This window comes from Bombus pascuorum, chromosome 5 (genome assembly GCF_905332965.1).
Source record: "Bombus pascuorum chromosome 5, iyBomPasc1.1, whole genome shotgun sequence".
Lineage (NCBI taxonomy): Eukaryota > Metazoa > Arthropoda > Insecta > Hymenoptera > Apidae > Bombus > Bombus pascuorum.
The window spans coordinates 12,309,825-12,329,017 of record NC_083492.1 but is presented as its reverse complement, the minus strand read 5'-3'; the positions used below and the strand labels follow the sequence as shown (position 1 = coordinate 12,329,017).

The window sequence follows — 19,193 nt, the reverse complement described above, 5'->3', positions numbered from 1 at the left end:
TGTGTGTTTTGAGATTTTCTTTAAATTCAAAGTATTATTCACTAATTACCAATTAATTAATATTCACTTTAACCAAACAACAAAAACATTTGAATCGTTTGAATGCCACTTAATCTTTACTAATCGAAAAATATGAAACAGTACAATCTGTTTCAGCGGTATCCGTAACTCCTTTAACTACCTCAAAATGAGCATTCTTATGCAGTTGCAAGTTTGTAAAAATATTGTAATTCTGTTTTAGAATTTTTAATTACATATTATTAAACCAAGCGCATCATCAATTGTATTGTACCTCTGTATAAACCAGCCGCGGTAGTATTTTTCGATATAAGATACAAGTAACGAATGTCTTATATGCATTATATGTGCCCTATGTCTTATAGCAATGGAATGGTTAAACAAGAACAAGAGATATTACAATGATCAACGCGAATTTAAATTTGCGATATGTATTAGATGATCTTTGTAGAATGATCCATCCTAAACAAACATCTGAAAAATATATAGTCCTTCTTGGAGCATTCATCTTTTACTGTTGATATTCTTTTCTAACTTCAAGTAAAAAAAAGAAAAAAAGAAAATATGGTTTGTTCCAGTTACGTGACTGATTTTGTAGGCGATATTTTTCTTAAGCTAGACTTGCTACCTAAAGAAAAAATTATTTACTAGCTATATTTACTAGCTAGATTTACCAGAGCCAAGATAGCAATTAAATTCAAGCACCGATGACAATAATGTCACACCTACGAAAAGATTCTCTTTTGTTATTAGTTGCTTCCGAAAAAAATTTATTGCATCGCATAATTGACAGTTTTTCCATAAATATTCTACACATATGTATGAGATACCGCCTTAACGTGATTTATATAATTATATATTGCAATACCTTTTAGTCATATAGGGATCTTCAATTAACTATGTTAATTATATGACAATCTTAAGGGTATTTAAATATTCATATTTAATTCTTTAATCAGCACTCTTTATTTTAACATCCCGTTAAACATACTGAGGTTCATCGTATATTATTGCCTTCTGTCATGAGGTTTCGGCATTCACGTACACTCTTCAGCACTCGACATCTCACACACACACACATCCCTACACGAACTTGTTCCACTACTTTAGGCGTTACACAACATACACGGTAGAAATTATTTTTTTTGTTTTTTACTTACTAAAAAATGTGAAAATCGTTTAAAACATTGTTTTTTGTAGATTTTATTATCAATATTTTCTTTAAATGAAACTATGCACTAGTCAAAGTCAACTCAATTTCTTTTAAATGGAACTATATATTAAAAATATATATTATATATTACAAATGTATTGTATATTAATATATTAATATGTTGGGTAATATATTAAATAATAAGTTATTAACTTATTTATGTTAAAAAATCATTGGTTTAACAAATATTTTAACTTTTATTTTGTAAAATTAATCGTACGAAAGACAGGCCAAGATGTAAGACACGCTTTATTATTTGTTTTCTTCGTCCATTATGCGATAACATTTTATGTACAAAATAAACATTGAAATATATGTGCTAAACTAATGACTTTTCGATATATATATATATATAGGTTAATAGCTTTTTATGGGGATGCCAAGTAAGATCAATTAATATATTAAAAGAATTATATATGCTTCTATTAAAAAAAATTGACTTAGTTTTCACATATCCTTTACGCTTCCACTTGCAAGAAAACTGCTAATACCAAATTATGTCCACCTCAAAATTTAACTTTTGTTGGGACACTGTGTACTTTTATTACTGTGGACTTATTTCATTTTTCAATTGTCCATACATTTCCATGCATTACGTCAATATGACTTCATTAATGAAAAATTAGTTTTTTTTTATTAAGAGTAATATTCTTGCATGAATATACTAACATCTAAGATACATATTATTATAGAAAAGAACCATATGGCAACATTTATATATAAATATACAATATTTATATAGAATTATTACTAATATTGTGAGTTACGTTCCATAAATGATCGGTGTTACCAATGTTTACATAAATTAATCTAATTGTATTGTATAGCTTGTATTACATTGTCTGTTTATGGCTATAGCTTTGAATCGATCGAGATCATCAAAAAAATAGTCGCAACATTGAATTTGATCTTAATCTTGAAATGTCATTTCAAAATTTTCTTGTTGGATCATACTTTTACTTATCATGTAGCACAAAAATCTCAGAGGAACCATGGGCTCCAACCCAACAGTTCTATTGGACAAAAATATTGAAGTTTCATGAATTCTATATAAAACATATGTATATAAAATTATATATTATATACTATTGTTGTATGTAAATCCCAGATATACAATTCGATATCTTATTTCTCCTTTTTTTCTTTTGTTTTGAATTTGTGTAATAGCCATACCTGCGTGTCAACTTCTACATGACCATCACTGTTGTTTAAGTAGAACAGGATTCACATTTAAATTTCTACATTTTATATTCTGGCCAAGTCTTCCCCCAAGATTACGCATTGATTATTGACAAGGGAAAGCATATTAAATTCATCATTTTAATTGTTCAACGGATTTAATTCGTCCTCCTGAACTGAAATGACCCACGGAACTGATCCAACTATAGGACAAAACAATGATCTGGAACTTACAGACAACACATGAGCCAGAAGCAACAAAGAGCACGCTGAAGAATTTTCCAACCACTTTTGTAACACATATACTCCACATAATATTAACAACAGCAGCTCCAACTGTTATACAGACTTAGATGTGCAAAACACTATTACCTTGACTGACAAGCACTACACCATACCTAATACAACAACACTAAAAATTAGAATCACAATGAAGAAAACAAAAAACAATAATATACCATTAATCAACGTAATCAAAGGTAAAATCTTGAAAAACTTTCCTCTAAAAGCAATACGATTAACGACAATAATATTCAATGCAATATTAAGAATTCAATAATGTCCTAATCTATGGAAACTAGCGCAAATCATAATGTCACCTAAGCCAGGCAAAAGCCCACACCAAACTGCATTTTACAGGCTAACATCACTAGTTCGTGCGTTTTCCAAAATACTAGAGAAAATAATATACAACCGCCTAAAACCAACAATGGGGAAAGAAAAGTTAATAGCAGATTACCAATTTGGAGTCAGAAACAATCACTCTACTATGATAGAGCATATGCAAAGGTTAGTCAATGAAATTTTATTAGCAATAGAAAAGAAACAATACTGTACAGCCCTTTTCATGGACATCGAGAAAGCTTGATAAAATGAACCATCAAAGCATCTTATAAACAATCAAAAAACATTTCCCAGAACAAATCCATCATTTACTCAAATCATATCTAAGCAACGGAACCTTTGTAGTAAAAATAAAGGACACATATTCTGAGGTTAAAGAATCAAGGCAAAGGTACAGCAAGGAAGAGTCTTAGGACCAATATGATACACACTATACACGGCCAACATACCAACAGCAAAATACTGACATTCGCGGACGACGTGGTTGTACTAGTCAGGCACACTAATCCAGAAACAGTAGCCACATTACTACAAGAGCATATCACAAAAATAGAAAAATGACTGTAAGAAAAACAAACAAAAGCGAACCCCAGTAAATGCAACCATATTACATTTACACTACGAAAACAGAAACCATGAAATATCCAATTGAATGGCACGCACATAACACAAACGAGGCAAGTTAAATACCTAGGACTTCACTTAGACACACAACTTACATGGAAGCAAAATACTAAATCAATTATAGACAAAACGCGGATAAAAAGAAGACAAATGTACTGGTTAACTAGTCGAAACTCTAAGCTCAGCATGGAAAATAAACTAAAAAAACTTACAAAACGATACCACTATGGGGACTGAAGCAATGAGTCACATAAATTAACTAGAGTAAACTAGAGTAAAGACTTAAAAATACCAACGGTGAAGAGAGAAATCAACATATGCAAAAAGATACAAAGAAAGAATTGCAACACAGCCAAACCAGCTGGCTGCTGAAACGTGCAAAATCCATATCGAAAGAAGGCTAAGAAAAAAATATCCTACGAAGAAAGTAAGTTAAAAATGTAGGATAATATTTTTTTGTTCAAGGACTTGTTTTCAAAAAAATAAACTTTAAACATGTTTAATTACGTACTGATCTGGTACGAGCGCATGGTACATTTACAAATTTATTCTTCTCGGAAACACAACCTCTTATGAGAAAATGCTATTTTACATTTTTGACTTATTTCAAATGTAGTTTAATTTTTTATCAACTGTTTATTCTTTTTCAGTCCAAAATTAACCAAATTTAAGTATACATCAAAGTCGATTCTCTCTCGATTATACCAAATTTTTTTCTTATTTCCTCCCGTTGAGTCCCTCCCTATCAGATTGTATTATGATTACCATGCCACCTTATATGTATATGTATATATACATGTATATATGTATATGCACTTGTACATACATATATAAAATTAATGAAATTCTAACATTTTTTTTCAAGAGAAGTGTTGATTTGCGATCCATGGTTCCTTTAAGACTTTTAATTTTCATAATGAATAGAATACGATGCGAAAAAAAATTTGGTCTTGATTTTCAAAGTCAAGGTCAATTTTTCAGCTATCTTGTTTTTGCAGGTCTGCACTAACCTAGATGTGTAGATTCAACTGCCAAAGCCACGGAAAATAACATTTTTGCAACCTGTACATATCTATGTTTATTATTGCTAACTTGGTTTGTTTTGTTTTAGGTGTAACCGAAAGCTCTAAAGTACCGCACAATGTTTCTTTATTAGTTGCACAATTAGAGGACGAAATTCGAAGGCAAGTTGGAGTTACGTATCTTGAAGATTAAACATTATCATAGACGAAATAATTCCAACGTAGTTAAAATATACTGAATAGTGTGTAATTACATTAATGTTTCATATCACAACTTCAGAGAAGCTTTCTTATATACACATATATGTATATGTAAAAGACATGCTCTGTATTAAGAATAAGTAAACAATTTATGCATCGCTAATGTATTTTGTTTTCACTCCTATATTCATTTCATGATGTATTTGGAAAATATTGCAATAGACAAAGGTATTGTAGATAAAAGCTGTTTGCCCTATACAAGAAATATATACAATATAACTACAAACAGTATGGAACGTAAGAAAATATTGGTCACGACTATCATAACTGAATTTTACGTCTTCAGATCGATGGAAATCTATCAAAAGAATATTCCGCAAAATGATCCTTTATTGTGGAACTCAAATTCGTATCTTTTTTCATTGGATGTTTTTCATTTTCTTATCGTGTAGAGGCTAGACCTGAACGAATTGTGTCGCGACCTGATCATTCTTTAAAATATTTCTCATAAAATACTATAGTTCTCTAAAAATACTATAAAAGTTCCATTAGTATTTAAGCTAACATTTTACATTATTTTATTACAATAATATAGAATCCGAAGAATAATCCAGAGCTACGGAGAACCTTCAAATTGAATCCGTAATTTTCTATCAGAAAGTACATCTTCGATTTCTTCGTTGAACATTACTTGCTAACAACTCTTCGGTGAAAAAACACTTGCTATCAATTCTTTGGTCAGAACACATTTTAACTTGTTATCCAGACTTCGGTAAGAACACTACAACATCTTTTCGATCGCAACATTCACAAACATTTATATTATTCAAAAGCTGTTGGAAATAAATAGTGATATTTAAACTGTGAACTCAGTATCAAAGTTATTCAAACCACCCCTATTATTTTAACCGAAATAGGGGATCGGCTGATTCGTGGCGTCGATTATCGTGTCACGGATAGAGCTCTGCTTGCCATGTGTTACGCCAATGTGATGGTCTGGCCGCCAAGACCTACACATTGTTACACTGACCCGTAACAAACCTAAGGAAATACCATAAACCGAATCTGTTTAGTTTCATTCCTATTCATATAAGTATTTTCGGTTTACGGATGGTCCTTATGTTTTTTGCACGCTCTTACCAATTACGGAGAAAGCGGGTGTCTAACGAGATAGCAGGCTTTTTCCATGAACAAGGATGCCTATGAGCCATATCTGCTTTTCTTTGTCGTCATAGTTTTATTTATTAACCAATGGGCATCGCGGATCGTTACCCTCACTTTTCTACCGAAAAGTGTGTACGACGAATCCGCGTTCTTAGTTCAAAAGGGCACACCCACACTGAGCTTTCCTCCTTGATGGTACGAGACGAGTTCTTGTAATCTTTTTGTAGTAAAAACTTAACCGTGTTACCAATAAAGGCAGTCATTTTACTGAATTAATTGGTTATCATTTAAAATTACGCGACAATCGTATCGAGACGAGAACTTACGACTCTCGTTGATGCGTTATACTGCGAAGGCAAATATAGTTGAACACTACATTCGTCAAGTTGCTGTAAAAATTGTAAATTCTCATATGGAGTTATTCTAAATTTATATCGGAACACTGACAAATGCTTCCGTATACATATTGGTTATAAACAATAAATATACATAAATCACTAATTCTTACCATTCCCTCGCTACTTAGTAAAAACCCTTCCTGGAATAAATATATTTTTAATGTACATTTCATAATTAATAATATATTAATTATTTAATCAAATCAATCAATTTTATAATTAATAATATATTTAAGGATTTAGAAGGATTAATTTATTAGATGACGTGTAAACAATTTTTTAAAAGACTGCAAATGATCGGAATCGCGGAGAAAATAGTAAAGGTCGCTCTTATAGCTTTCATTATCTGTGCTTGTAATAAAAGCTTAAAAAATACATTTTATAGATTTATGTCAGTTATATGTATACATACCGAAAATTTCATCGAAATCGGCTAACATTGCTATCAGCTACAAACGATTAAAAATGATGAAAATCACAGTTTTTCACGACTTGGAGCCTATGAATGTAATAAATCGGACGATTACATTTTTCTTACATTTTTCGATGCCTGTCACTTATTTTTGCATTAACTGATTTCATTGAAATTTTCAGTATGTATGTATTCATCTCACGTGTTGTATTCGTTATTGTACTTTGTAAATAATAAAGTGTTGTGAACTAAGCTAATGCCGGAAAAATTTATTTTACCCTGCTCGAAACAGGTATGATACTTCGACAATATCGAAATACTATGTTTTATGTTTCAGCTTCATTTTCGGAAGTAACAAAAGTTGCAAAGATTTTTCGACTTTTCCTGTTATACTTCATATGGATTCGTTTCTGTCTTATAACCTTATTGTTTCTATAATCATTTAAAAAAATTAAAATTAAGTTCATTCCAAAACATTTCAATTTAAACAGATGTTACATTTTCTCCAAACCAATTTCCACTGTAGATAAATTTAAATCAAAATTAAACTTTATTCTTCGTGTCTTCGACCTATTTCTCATTATCATTCTGTATTTCATTATGAATATTATCATTCTCCTTAGCAAAATACCTCTCTCTCTCTCTCTCTCTCTCTCTCTCTCTCTCTCTCTCTCTCTCTCCACTGTCTTATTTTCAAATATAAGACAACTTTTATAGCAAATTTTTGTAAAATTATTTCAAAGTTGTTCCGAAAATAGAATATAATAGTTGATATAATTGTTTACTATAAAATTACTCGCAACTATTTATCTTACCAGAAAAAAATTCTGCACGTAGTCTTGCCATGTAGAAATACAACCCGGACTACTTGTTCTTCGTTTTGTCTTCGCATTTTTCACTAGAAAGATATCGATCACGCTAATCAGATCGCATAACTTTCGAGATTTATGTTACAATATATTTTCCATATCTTGTAGAATATACATATGACTATAAGAGCGGCTTAAACATCTTACCTCAGAGAAATTTTAGAACATTAACGGCTATAACCGTTTTATATCAGCAGACCTGAAAAACTATAATGTTAGCAATCTTGTCCATCAAATGTTGAGTTGCAACATATGATTCCTTCTTGATATTTCGTGAAGAGTATAATACAATATAATGAATATCACGATCTAGAATGATTTACAAAAATATAACAATAAAACACTGCAACAAATATTTTTAAAGTAATTTTCTAAAAGAAACGAATTTTTTTAACAGCATTATATTATTATCTTCTCTTTTTTCTTTTATACCATTGCGAATGAAATTTAAACATGATACAGATAAATCCATTTGTACAGTATTACACTTCTATATATTATGGGAATGCGCGAATAATGTCTGTGACAACAAAATCCGCTATGTATATCGAACCTATAGAAAAAATGTAACTTTATTGGCATGCAAAATAATACATGTTCGTAAGGTTATGATTCCTTATTATTCTGTAGAAAGTACATACATAATTTAACCCTTTCAGTACTTAATAGAATAACAAAATATAATATAAAAAATGTTTCTAATAAGGCAAGTTTTAAAATAAAATCTGAATAGATTACAATTTGGCCAATGAGCATCTCTTATCTTTCTTATATTTTCCTCATCTACACGTTTGAAATAGCACATTATGCGCTTTATTTTTATTTTTATTTATGAAACGGAGCGAGAATTCGAAGCTACTGAGCATTTTACTGGTTCCTGATAATTGCTTTTTAACTTCTATCCCTTCCATCTCTTTTTTTTTTTTTTTTTTTTTTTTTTTTTTTACAAAGATAGTGTTATAAAGTAAATTGTTTATTGGAGCCACAATAAGATCTCTATATGATGAATAGGCTAAATGTTCTGGTTGGCTGTATTTCGTCTATACAACATATAAGCTAAGCGTCCCGAAAGGGTTAAATGCTCCCTTTTTATTGCTATAAATTTCATATTATGCATATAAACATGTTATATGTTGCATTGATTGTATTTTTTCTATATTATTGTAAAACAAAAATCATAATATCATTAAAGTCAACATTTTGTATTTACCCTCATATAAAAATTCTTAAAAGGCGTAATTTTATTATTTTCATATCACTTTATCTTTTACTACTTATTGCATACTACACTAGAACATCTAAGATAAAGGTTTCTTAAAAAATAAAGACTGGAATTCAATCTTTTTATGCTTATACTTTTTATTTTTTTATGCTTTTTATTTTAAAAATTATATTGTGTCATTACTTTTGTCCACCACTGTATCTATTCTTTAAGAGAATTATACAATTATTTTTTATAGTTTTTAAATTCGAATATTTCATTTCAATATAAAAAAATATTCGAATATTCAATAACATTCTAACAAAAATTCATAAAATAATGTAAATTGTTTTAAAAGACGCCTATATTTCGGATGTATTGTAACACGATAAGTATATTCTATAAAATATTAAATTTTCATTTAGTTTTAAAATATATGTACAAAATACATTTTTTCATGTAGTATTATGACATACGTGTAAATTATCTGATTTATCTGGTGTATTCAAATTTATCCCATAAATAACAAAGTAAATATAGGGCTGCTTATACAAAAGAATGACTTCATTAACTCAATATTTCACAAAAAAATTGAATCATTTCTTTGATATTATCTAAAGCATAAAGCAAGGATATTATATCGTGACACTGAAATATAAAAATTACTATATAAACACATACATTTTTTATCTATCTCTATCATAATTAAAATATATTGAATGCTTATAAAGAAAACAGTTATTTATATGTCTCTTAAAAATATTACGTCCTGAGATAAAATAATTTGTAAACAACAATAACATTAAATCGTTTTTCAGAATGTTGAAAACAATACTAAATTTTATTTTTTTCTTTTATTAACATAGAGAACTTTTATCTTTATTCCTATAATATCATAGATATTATACCGAATGCTTAAATCACTTTTATAATTGTATTTGGTTTGAAATTTTTACTTTATTAGACTTTTTATCTTATATGATACAAGTCTAATCCAGATATATACAACGCATGTATTATTGGAAAATTGACAGACCATGTTTATTTTTGTTATAAAAACTCCTATGAGTTAACTCCTATCATGTAGAAAAGATATTAATTATGATATAACTTTAACAATAAATTATATTTCATAACTGCAGGACTTCTATTCTCTAAAAACATAAATGGAATTTATCACAAAGTTGAAATTTTAATAAAGAAAACTAACCTTTTACTGTTATTACAGCATCAACATCATTATTACTAAAAGTCTGTTCCTTAAAACTTTTATATATCCAACTCTTTCTTTTATGAAAGTATCAAAAATATCCTTTCTGGAGTACATTTTCCAACAAATAACAAAAATGAAAAGACAGATTTGTAATGAAATCATCAAAAGTGCAATTAAATTGTGTAATATAAAGTTTGCCTGATTGTTATTCGTAGCTTTTGACTACATTTCATTTGATATTCCCTTCTCCAAAAACAATATATATTAATCAATAACAGATTAGCCTAATTATCCCTAATCCGATTCCAAAATGTAAAACTAAGTAAAATTTGTAAATATGGTACAATTAATAGTAAGCTACAGAGCAGTAATAGATTAATTACGGATACATATAGATAATAGCATTGTATCGTTGAATTTTATGGCGATTTTTTAAGTCCCCTGCTTACAGGTAGTATAATCAAGGATTTAGTTAAATGTCTGCTTTCATATTCAAATTGAGTATATCTCATTCAGTCAAACAATTGCATACACCAACCAGCACAGTGGACTAGCAGCCATCTTGACTAGTGTTTTTCAAATTTTTTTCATTTCCTCCCACTTTTTTCTCATTTTGATAAGAGTCTTTAAAATTAACAAGTTGCATTGTGCTATTACAACTTCAATGGGTATAAATCAATCTCCAGGATGTTCAGGACAACTACGGTTCACTTGAAACCATTTATCAATACAACTGAAAAATATTAATTACCATTTATTATTTTCATAGTATTATTTATATTTATAAAAATGTACATAACAGTCAAATTATTTTATGCACATGATGAATGTTGTTTAAAGTTATGATGATTAAATGTAATATAAAAACTTACCTTTTGTGATATATACACAGGCAAGGTAGACGGGCTATAACATCTCCAGATTGTAATTCCTCAAGACAAATAACGCATTCACCTTTTTCATCAGATAATATATCTTCTATAATGAAAACAGAAAAGAATATAATGCATTAATTACTTTGATGTGGAAAATGTAAAATTTTATTATTTTTTATTTGTACAACGTACAAAATAACAAACATAATTTAATACGTAACTATTTGATTCTTTAACTTTTATATAATTGTAGCTGTTAAATATGGAAATAAAATCAGTATATATTATAAAATATATACCTTTATCATTAATGTAACAACTTCTAACATTACCCTGCCTTTGAGTCGCTTATTATTATTACCCACATAACTGGTTGATATGATATTAAAGAATTGAAATACAAGAAAGCTTCTAATGTTATCCATATAAATATTAAACATTTTTTTTTAAATATATATGTGTATATATATTCGTATATATTATATACAATTATTTATTTATTATAATATTTACACATACACGTGCACTTTTATATATGGACCTTTGAAAATGATGTAAGTTCATTTTTCTTTATTATAAGATATTGAAGTGTTTGTGTTTTCATTGATTGAAAAATCCTAATAAGGGCTACTTAGCTTATAAACAATTTTTGTGAGAATTAACAAGACCAATATTTCTTTTCTGGGTCATGAATGAACTTACATCGCTTTTAAAACTAGTGAATTGTACGATTCACTATATTTTAATTATTTAGAATTTATGTTTTATCTTTTAATTCATTTTTGTTTATAAATAAGAGCAAGGAAACAAAAGACTACTGTTGTTTAATTTCAATATCATTTCTTTCTAATTATTGATGAAATAAACAGGAGCAAAACACTACTGTTGTTTAATTTCAATATCATTTCTTTCTAATTATTGATGCCTCGAGTATTCAAACAACCTACAAATTATAGAAAATTTATACCTCTTGCATAATAAATGATTATGCAATACTAATTATTAATGAAGCTTCGACTGATTAAAATGAACAAATGTTCTAAGATTTAAATTATAAATTATTCATAAATATATTCATATATAAAATATATATAGTTGTATATTTGTATAATATATATTTATAAATATATACCTATTATAATATAATATTTATAATGTACTAGAAATTTATGTTTATGAAGTATTTGTGTATGTATGGAAATAAAAACTACATAGTGTGATTTTTTCCACTTTTCCGAACAAATCGCAGAAGCATGTTACTGTGTGTAGAAATAAAAATAAGAAAGAAAATGTTATATTCTCTACTGTAAATACTTTGCTATTAGATTGTAAAGAAGTATTACAAAGTGAAACGTGTATGTTCCTAGTGATGAATTTCATATTATGGAATATGAAAGATAGATCCTACTCCAATACCAATGTACTTGTATATTACAATATACGATGCAATATACAAAAAATTAATGCAATGAACTGATAACTTATCAGTGGTTATTCAGTAAAATCCTCAAGAAATTTTGGATATAATAAAAATATCATATTATACTGATATCAAACTTATATCAAAACAAAATTAATTATAATATTAATAAATTAATGTTTTTTAATCTAATAATCATACAAAACTTTAGAAAATATGAATTACCAAAAATTTTTTTCTGTGTTTTTTAGATAAATGCAATAGTGAAAATCCTCCTTCGTACAGAGGAATATACAATCACTAGACTCGTAATACTATTGAGAGAGAGTGCAAACTTCATAATAAGATATTTAAATTATGAATAACTATGATGAATGAGTTCTATTGATGTATTCTTCTATTATGAATAACTTGCAAAACAAATTAATAATGAAATATAATTTAAAAAAGTTATTTAAAAATGATGATACAATTAACTATAGAAACACTTGAAGTATTTATTAAAAATGAAATATTAATTATAACAAAACTATCAAATTTTATGAGATATGCCAAAGCAATTCTGTAATCTTTATGGTTAAGATAAGTAAGAAAATATACAATGTATATTATTCACAAATAGCAATGTAAGTATATTTGGAAATTATTGGAAGATGGTTTGACTACTTGTTATATGTTGTTTTAATGTTGGAGGTTTTCAAGTAGCAAAGTAAAAATTAATAAATATTTCTATGCATACTGATTTCACTAGTACAAAATAAATTATGTCTGTCAAGGCAAATAATAATATAATATATCTTTGTATTCATTTTTATATCACTATCTAGTCAAAAATGTAGCATTCCACTTAAGAAAAAGATGTCCTTAAAAGTTCTGGACCAACTCCATCTAGAAATACTACATATTATATATACCAGATATAATATAACCTTTATAACTATAAAAGCTCCAACAAATAGTTTTTTGACATTTTCTTTTATTTAAAAAATACTTGGTTGTGATAATTTACCTAGTGCACTGCATAATGTATTCTACATTGAATATGTATATACAGTAGAACTTCGTTTATCCGCACGTCGTTTATGCTCAAAGTTAACGCTGAGCCTTTATTATCCAAACTATGATCAAGCGTAATTTCGTAATACATATAAACACTTATTTTTCTAATGGATATGCGTGTGAACGTTTATTATTATAGGAATTGTTCATTTATCCCAATTGCTTTGTCCTCAAACCTGTTCGCATAAACCAGGTTCTATTGTATACAATGTACATTGTATTATATATGTTCTATGGTATATATTTGTATAAAAAGTAAGTATAAAAACGACTGTAGCACGATTCTACGCCCCTGGACTGGTGGATATTTGCAAAAAAAGTTCAAGGTAGAAAATGTTATTTATTGCGACGTATTCTACTCGCAAGCAATAAAGGTTCCAAACCCTAGGTTACAAATGACCCCGTTCGGGGTTCGGGGCTATTTATATCGACAGAAAGAGGAAAAGAAGAAAGACAAGAAAGAAAGAAGGGAAGATATGGGATATACAACGAAGAATCTGAAACGTCTAAGTGCATTAACAGATGTTACTTTTCTTGGGTCTAACTGCAGAATGTAGACACATTGTGAATAAAGCTACTTTAAGAATTATTAAAAAACTTTAATATTTTTTTTCCGAGAGAAGGGGTCATTTGCGATGAGTACAATATGTTGCTATAAAAAAATTTTAGTCTTAAAGATTATGCTCGTTAATATTGTACGAATTTTTTTTACACATCGGCATCGATCCAGAGGTGTAAAATTACTTACTTTTTATGCATACTGTACATATAGAATGCTTCATCAACTAGGACAAGACATATCTTTTTTCTGATTGCAAGAAGGAAATATAGAAAGAAAAAAAGATGGTTCAAGAGGATTATTTTCCACAAACATGTCTTTTTAACAATAATTGTAATGCATATGATGCTGTTTTTCAAACTGGTTTTTGTTTGCTCTTTTGCAAATTATTTAAATAGTTTCATTATTCTATGGGCACACGAAAATCTATTGAAAAAGATATTCCGTCGATAACCCTCACAAAAATTCTTCTACAAATTAAAGAATACTTTACAGAAATATGATGCATTTATAAAATTTAACAAGAAGGAAAGTCTTTTATTTGTTAATTACTGATGGTGATAACATTTTTGAGGCAGCTATTTTGCCAAAATATATTCAACTCACATTTATTTATTGATAATCGTCTACATCTACAGAATAAAATAATTTTTGAAATTAGAATGTAAAAACACATTTTTGTTATATCTCGGAAATTATTCAAAACAAAGGAATTATATAAGTGGATGTTGTGCTTTTTAATGACTATGTAAACACATTAAAAACAAATCCATTTGTTTAAATAATATACCAAAGACTATAACATTTGTGTTAATTTTTCTTATAAATTTTTATTTATCGACTATCACTAAATTTATTATTGTAGACCAAACACGTATAATTAACATATATAACAGAGTTTTTTTGGCAAATTAACAAAAATAAAATAAGATACTATAGAAGTGAGGTCTTCACATATGTCCAAATAACTCAGACAGATGACTACCTTATGTACTGCATGCAATGACAAAAAACGCTATAAACCTTTTCTGTCTGGGATGGCACTTCTTATCATACTAGAATTAATCTTTATCATATTAGGAGCAAGGATATGCTTATTGTATAGTATCGCTTAGTATCCCTCAAAAGATGATGTAAACGAATAGATATATGTAGATTCACTAAAACCGAAGTATTTAATTGATGTACCAAATATACATGGGTCATGAAAAACCCATATCTTAGAACTACCATGCTAGTACTAGTAATACATACTAAAAGTTTATCAACATCTCACATCTTCAAACATCATATATCATACATCTTCAAATAAGATTTAATATTAATGTGTAGAGCCATATCCTAAGTGTTAAGCCTAATACACTTAAGGTTTTAAAAGGTTTACTAATGTTTCTAATTCTCTGGACATACTTGACATCCTTTCTTCCTTAAGCATCCTAGAATTAATATTGGTTCATATATTTTTAATGATAATATTTGGAATTATGATTTCCAACTGTTTTAGTGATAATGTCGATTAAGTTTAGAATAGTATTAACATGATTAATACACAAGTATCACTGAACTTTTTTCTGCAGAGTTACTTTAAAGATAAAGTATATATCCATTAAATTCTATGAGAAACATTAAAAAATAGTCCAACTATAAGATACACATGAATAACAATAATTACTTTAAAAATATGATCATGAAAATGCAGTTCTCTTTGAACCATTAATTTTTTTCTTTTAACATTCTCCTTTTTAATTGCAGTCAGAAACTAAATATACTTTTGTTCCAATCTCCTATACCATACATACATAAAAAACAAAATACAATTTTCTATGTTACAGGTCTTAGTAAGAATGGGCTAAATAAATAAATAGTAGTTAAATTTTTTAAAAATAACATGATAAATTTTAATCATATAGTTTTTAATATTAGAGGTTCCAAAAACTTTTAAATACACGTTAAGAAATAAATTAATGATTCAATGAAAAAGTTTTAAATGAGGACTCACATAAATCATTTTTGTAATCTATGTTAAAAAATCAACAAGTTTTATTTGGCATATCTTTTTTCAACCACTCTTTCAAAAATCATAAATGTTTGTAGGGTAGGTTAAGATTACGAGATTGAGATATCCAAAATTCATTGTTTTCATAAATAGATTTATAGATTTGATTGGTATACATAATACAATCACATTATACAGTACTCAATATTTTTTAAATGAATATTTAAATTAATCTCACTCAAGGTACAAAATTTATTGTTTGTATTGACTCTGCATGCCAAATGTAGTAATTTTTGTTCTATCCATATAGTAAAAAAAGGAAATCATAAAATAAAAAATTTAAATATATCATAAACTAAAAATGAATATTAGAAAAGAAAAACTATTCAGTAGTCATTTCATACTTTTTCATTACTTATTATTTACACCATTTACTTATTTTACAGATACACGCAAAAAATATACTTCTTTAAATAAGAAACAACCACAAAGAATATAGCAAAAAATAAGAAAAGCATCTATCGCAATAACACCTCGGATACTACTTTATATTAAAAGCACTGTTGTATTTGAAATAATTAAATATTTACATGTTCATATCATTTTAAACTTTCAATGTTTTAACACAAAAAGAAACAGTTTTAAAAAATATTTTATGCAATGTTAATATTATATATAAAAATTGTTATATAGAGTCTCTTACTGCCCAATATATATTATAAAAATAATTTCCTTTACTTAAGTTTCCATTTAGAAAAAGATGAATAGAAAATTAATTTGACATAAATTTTGGAGTTATCTGAAATAATTTTGTATCAAACTAATTAAAATTAATTAAATTGTTTCTGAGATATTTGAATTATATGAATTACATTATACACACATGTATAAAAAACTTATTCTCATTATATACCAGTTATTGAAAAATGTGATAGTACATATGTAGTAATCTAAGTAATCTAAGTAAAAAGTCTAAAATTATTGTATTGTATTATATAAAAACAGATGATATAAAATATAAACTTACCATTGTAACTAAGACGTGGTTTGGTTAAACACATAACCAAATGACACTCAATATCGTCTGGTAGAACAAACTTGGAGCAAACAGGACATTTTAGACCTTGAATATAAAATAAAATAATTATTTGTTGTATTTAAATCATAATACTTATTAACGTGAAACTAACAAAAGTTATACCATAAAAAATTCTTCTCACTTGATTTACTGGAACAACTTCTGCTTCAGATTCATTTAGACATGAACTTATTACAATTCCCATAATAAAATTCAAATAATTTTAACATACCCATCACATAGACAATATCTTAAAATCGTACGAAATTCTTTGTCTATAATTACTTTTATTCTACAACCGCAATTTAAAATTTACGCACCTAGGTTAAAATACAATCGATTCATATGTATGGTTACCGGGCCAACTATTACGACAACATAAGTCAAACAGGTATGCTTTATTTCAACTCTCATTTATTTCGTAAAATTTCTAGACCTCAACATAACCTTACTTCTATTTTCTCAAAATTTTACGACGGTTATAATGCACAATTTGAAATTCTAATACGGTTAATAAATATAATCGATTAAAAACTGAAGATATTATTATACTTAATGAAATTCATGTAATATTAATAAAAACAAGATAAGAATATAACGACGTACTTTGTTATTTTCTAAAATAAACACAAATGAAAACTAAGAAGCTTATCTGTATTTATGATTATTCTAGAGATCTGTATATCATAGAAAGTTATGTAATCAATGATAACATTCATATCATATTAGTTAATACAAGTTTACTCCTCTAATTTTTTTAGATTATACAAATTTAGTGATAATTTCATACAAAAGAGTTATAAATTTATTTAGAATATTTTACATTACGTCATTTGTATATTTATTATACTATATGCAGATATATGTAAGTGTATAATGCGTGTGTGTGTATGTGTGTATACACACACATAATACATGTATCCACTATAATATATGCTTATAAAAGTAATAGTAACTAAAACAGGTACAGAGCCATTACTTTGAATGTTATAATGTATTTGCTATAAACTAATAAACTTACCGTTGAGAGACCAGATATGGGATGGCAAGCTATGTGCTGAGTAAACTCGTCCACTCTCTTCATCAGGATCATCTGATTCAAGTTGTGGCAAACCAAGTGCTTGACCAACTCCAACTCCAACTGAGGAAGCAAGACTATTTTGTTCACTAGATGAGAGATCCGGTACTGAACTTAAAGAACGAGCACGTTGCCTACTATCTCCAGATACTCTAGAAGTTTGTGATTGATTTCCTTGCTGGTGTTGATGTTGCAACATGCTAACACCTCCAGGAAGAGAACGTAGCATAGAAAATCCTTGCATTGCAGTTTCATTTGCTCCAGTAGAGGATTGTCCATTGCCTCCAGCAGATTGTGCAACAGTACTTGCTTTAGCTCCCATCCCAATTTTAAATAATAATAATAACGCGTTTGTCAATTTAGGTAAAAGTTTTTGCTTAAACTGAAAATTTTATCCCGCAATCAGAAGAAAAATTAACATTCCAAATATTGGTCTTGGCAGTGGTACACGCACTGACACAATTTTTGCAAATAGTCCTAGTTTTCTTGGTTTTTTAATGTTATAATAGTAGTTAAAACTTCAATTTTAACTTCAGCAATATTGCAACACTTTGGGATTTAATATAGGCCGGAATTTTGTATACATACACTGCAATAAGCAAGTCATATCGTCCAAAAGCATACTAGCGGCTTGTCACGCAAAACACCCTCCGACATCTTGCTAGAAACTTCCTAGAAGTCAGTGACCAGTGACCAGCTGCTACGGAATGTTCCATTCGTATATTTACATTTTGTATAAAATGTAATTATTTATCAGTTTACATGAAATTTCCCCAGTAGTACAATATTCGTTTTATATAATTCTTAATGATTGTTTATTTAAATTATACTGCATTGTATTATATGCGATTTTATAATGAATTAATCAATAATTTAAAAAATATATCGAAAATATTCCTAGTTTTATTTTCAAATTTTTATATTGAGTTGTATATATTTGTAGTTATTCAAATAATACAGATATATATTTTTCATATGTCATATATATCA

At 27.8% G+C, this 19,193-nt stretch overlaps 2 protein-coding genes and 1 long non-coding RNA gene across 8 annotated transcripts in view; 2 read left to right on the top strand and 1 right to left on the bottom strand.

Annotated features, from left to right (window-relative positions):
- Positions 1-19,193, top strand: part of LOC132907531 (trans-1,2-dihydrobenzene-1,2-diol dehydrogenase-like) — a 216,956-nt gene that overhangs the window by 19,107 nt on the left and 178,656 nt on the right. The window contains exons 6-7 of one of the 5 annotated variants that reach the window (XR_009658200.1): positions 4,770-4,992; positions 5,119-5,749. The exons of 3 other annotated variants lie outside the window; for them this stretch is intronic. Coding sequence is in view for 1 of the 2 variants with exons in the window: in XM_060960717.1 (XP_060816700.1) it covers positions 4,770-4,873 (104 nt within the window). In the remaining variant the exon portion in view is untranslated. Of the gene's footprint in view, positions 1-4,769; positions 5,045-5,118; positions 5,750-19,193 lie in introns of those variants that run through there. One more of the 5 variants, XM_060960717.1, reaches the window with a different exon arrangement.
- LOC132907544 (uncharacterized) lies at positions 3-3,708 on the top strand. Of its 2 annotated transcripts, none has more exons than XR_009658205.1 (2): positions 3-3,199; positions 3,380-3,708. It is a non-coding gene; the product is annotated as an uncharacterized LOC132907544 (long non-coding RNA). The 2 variants fall into 2 exon arrangements; XR_009658204.1 differs by having other exon boundaries at positions 3,329-3,708.
- Positions 9,059-18,916, bottom strand: LOC132907535 (E3 ubiquitin-protein ligase ZNRF1-like). Its single transcript, XM_060960728.1, has 4 exons — positions 18,147-18,916; positions 17,075-17,170; positions 11,011-11,116; positions 9,059-10,871 (listed from the first exon to the last, which is right to left on the bottom strand). The coding sequence occupies exons 1-4, from the start codon at positions 18,523-18,525 to the stop codon at positions 10,814-10,816; spliced, it is 639 nt and encodes a 212-aa protein (XP_060816711.1). The 5' UTR covers positions 18,526-18,916; the 3' UTR covers positions 9,059-10,813.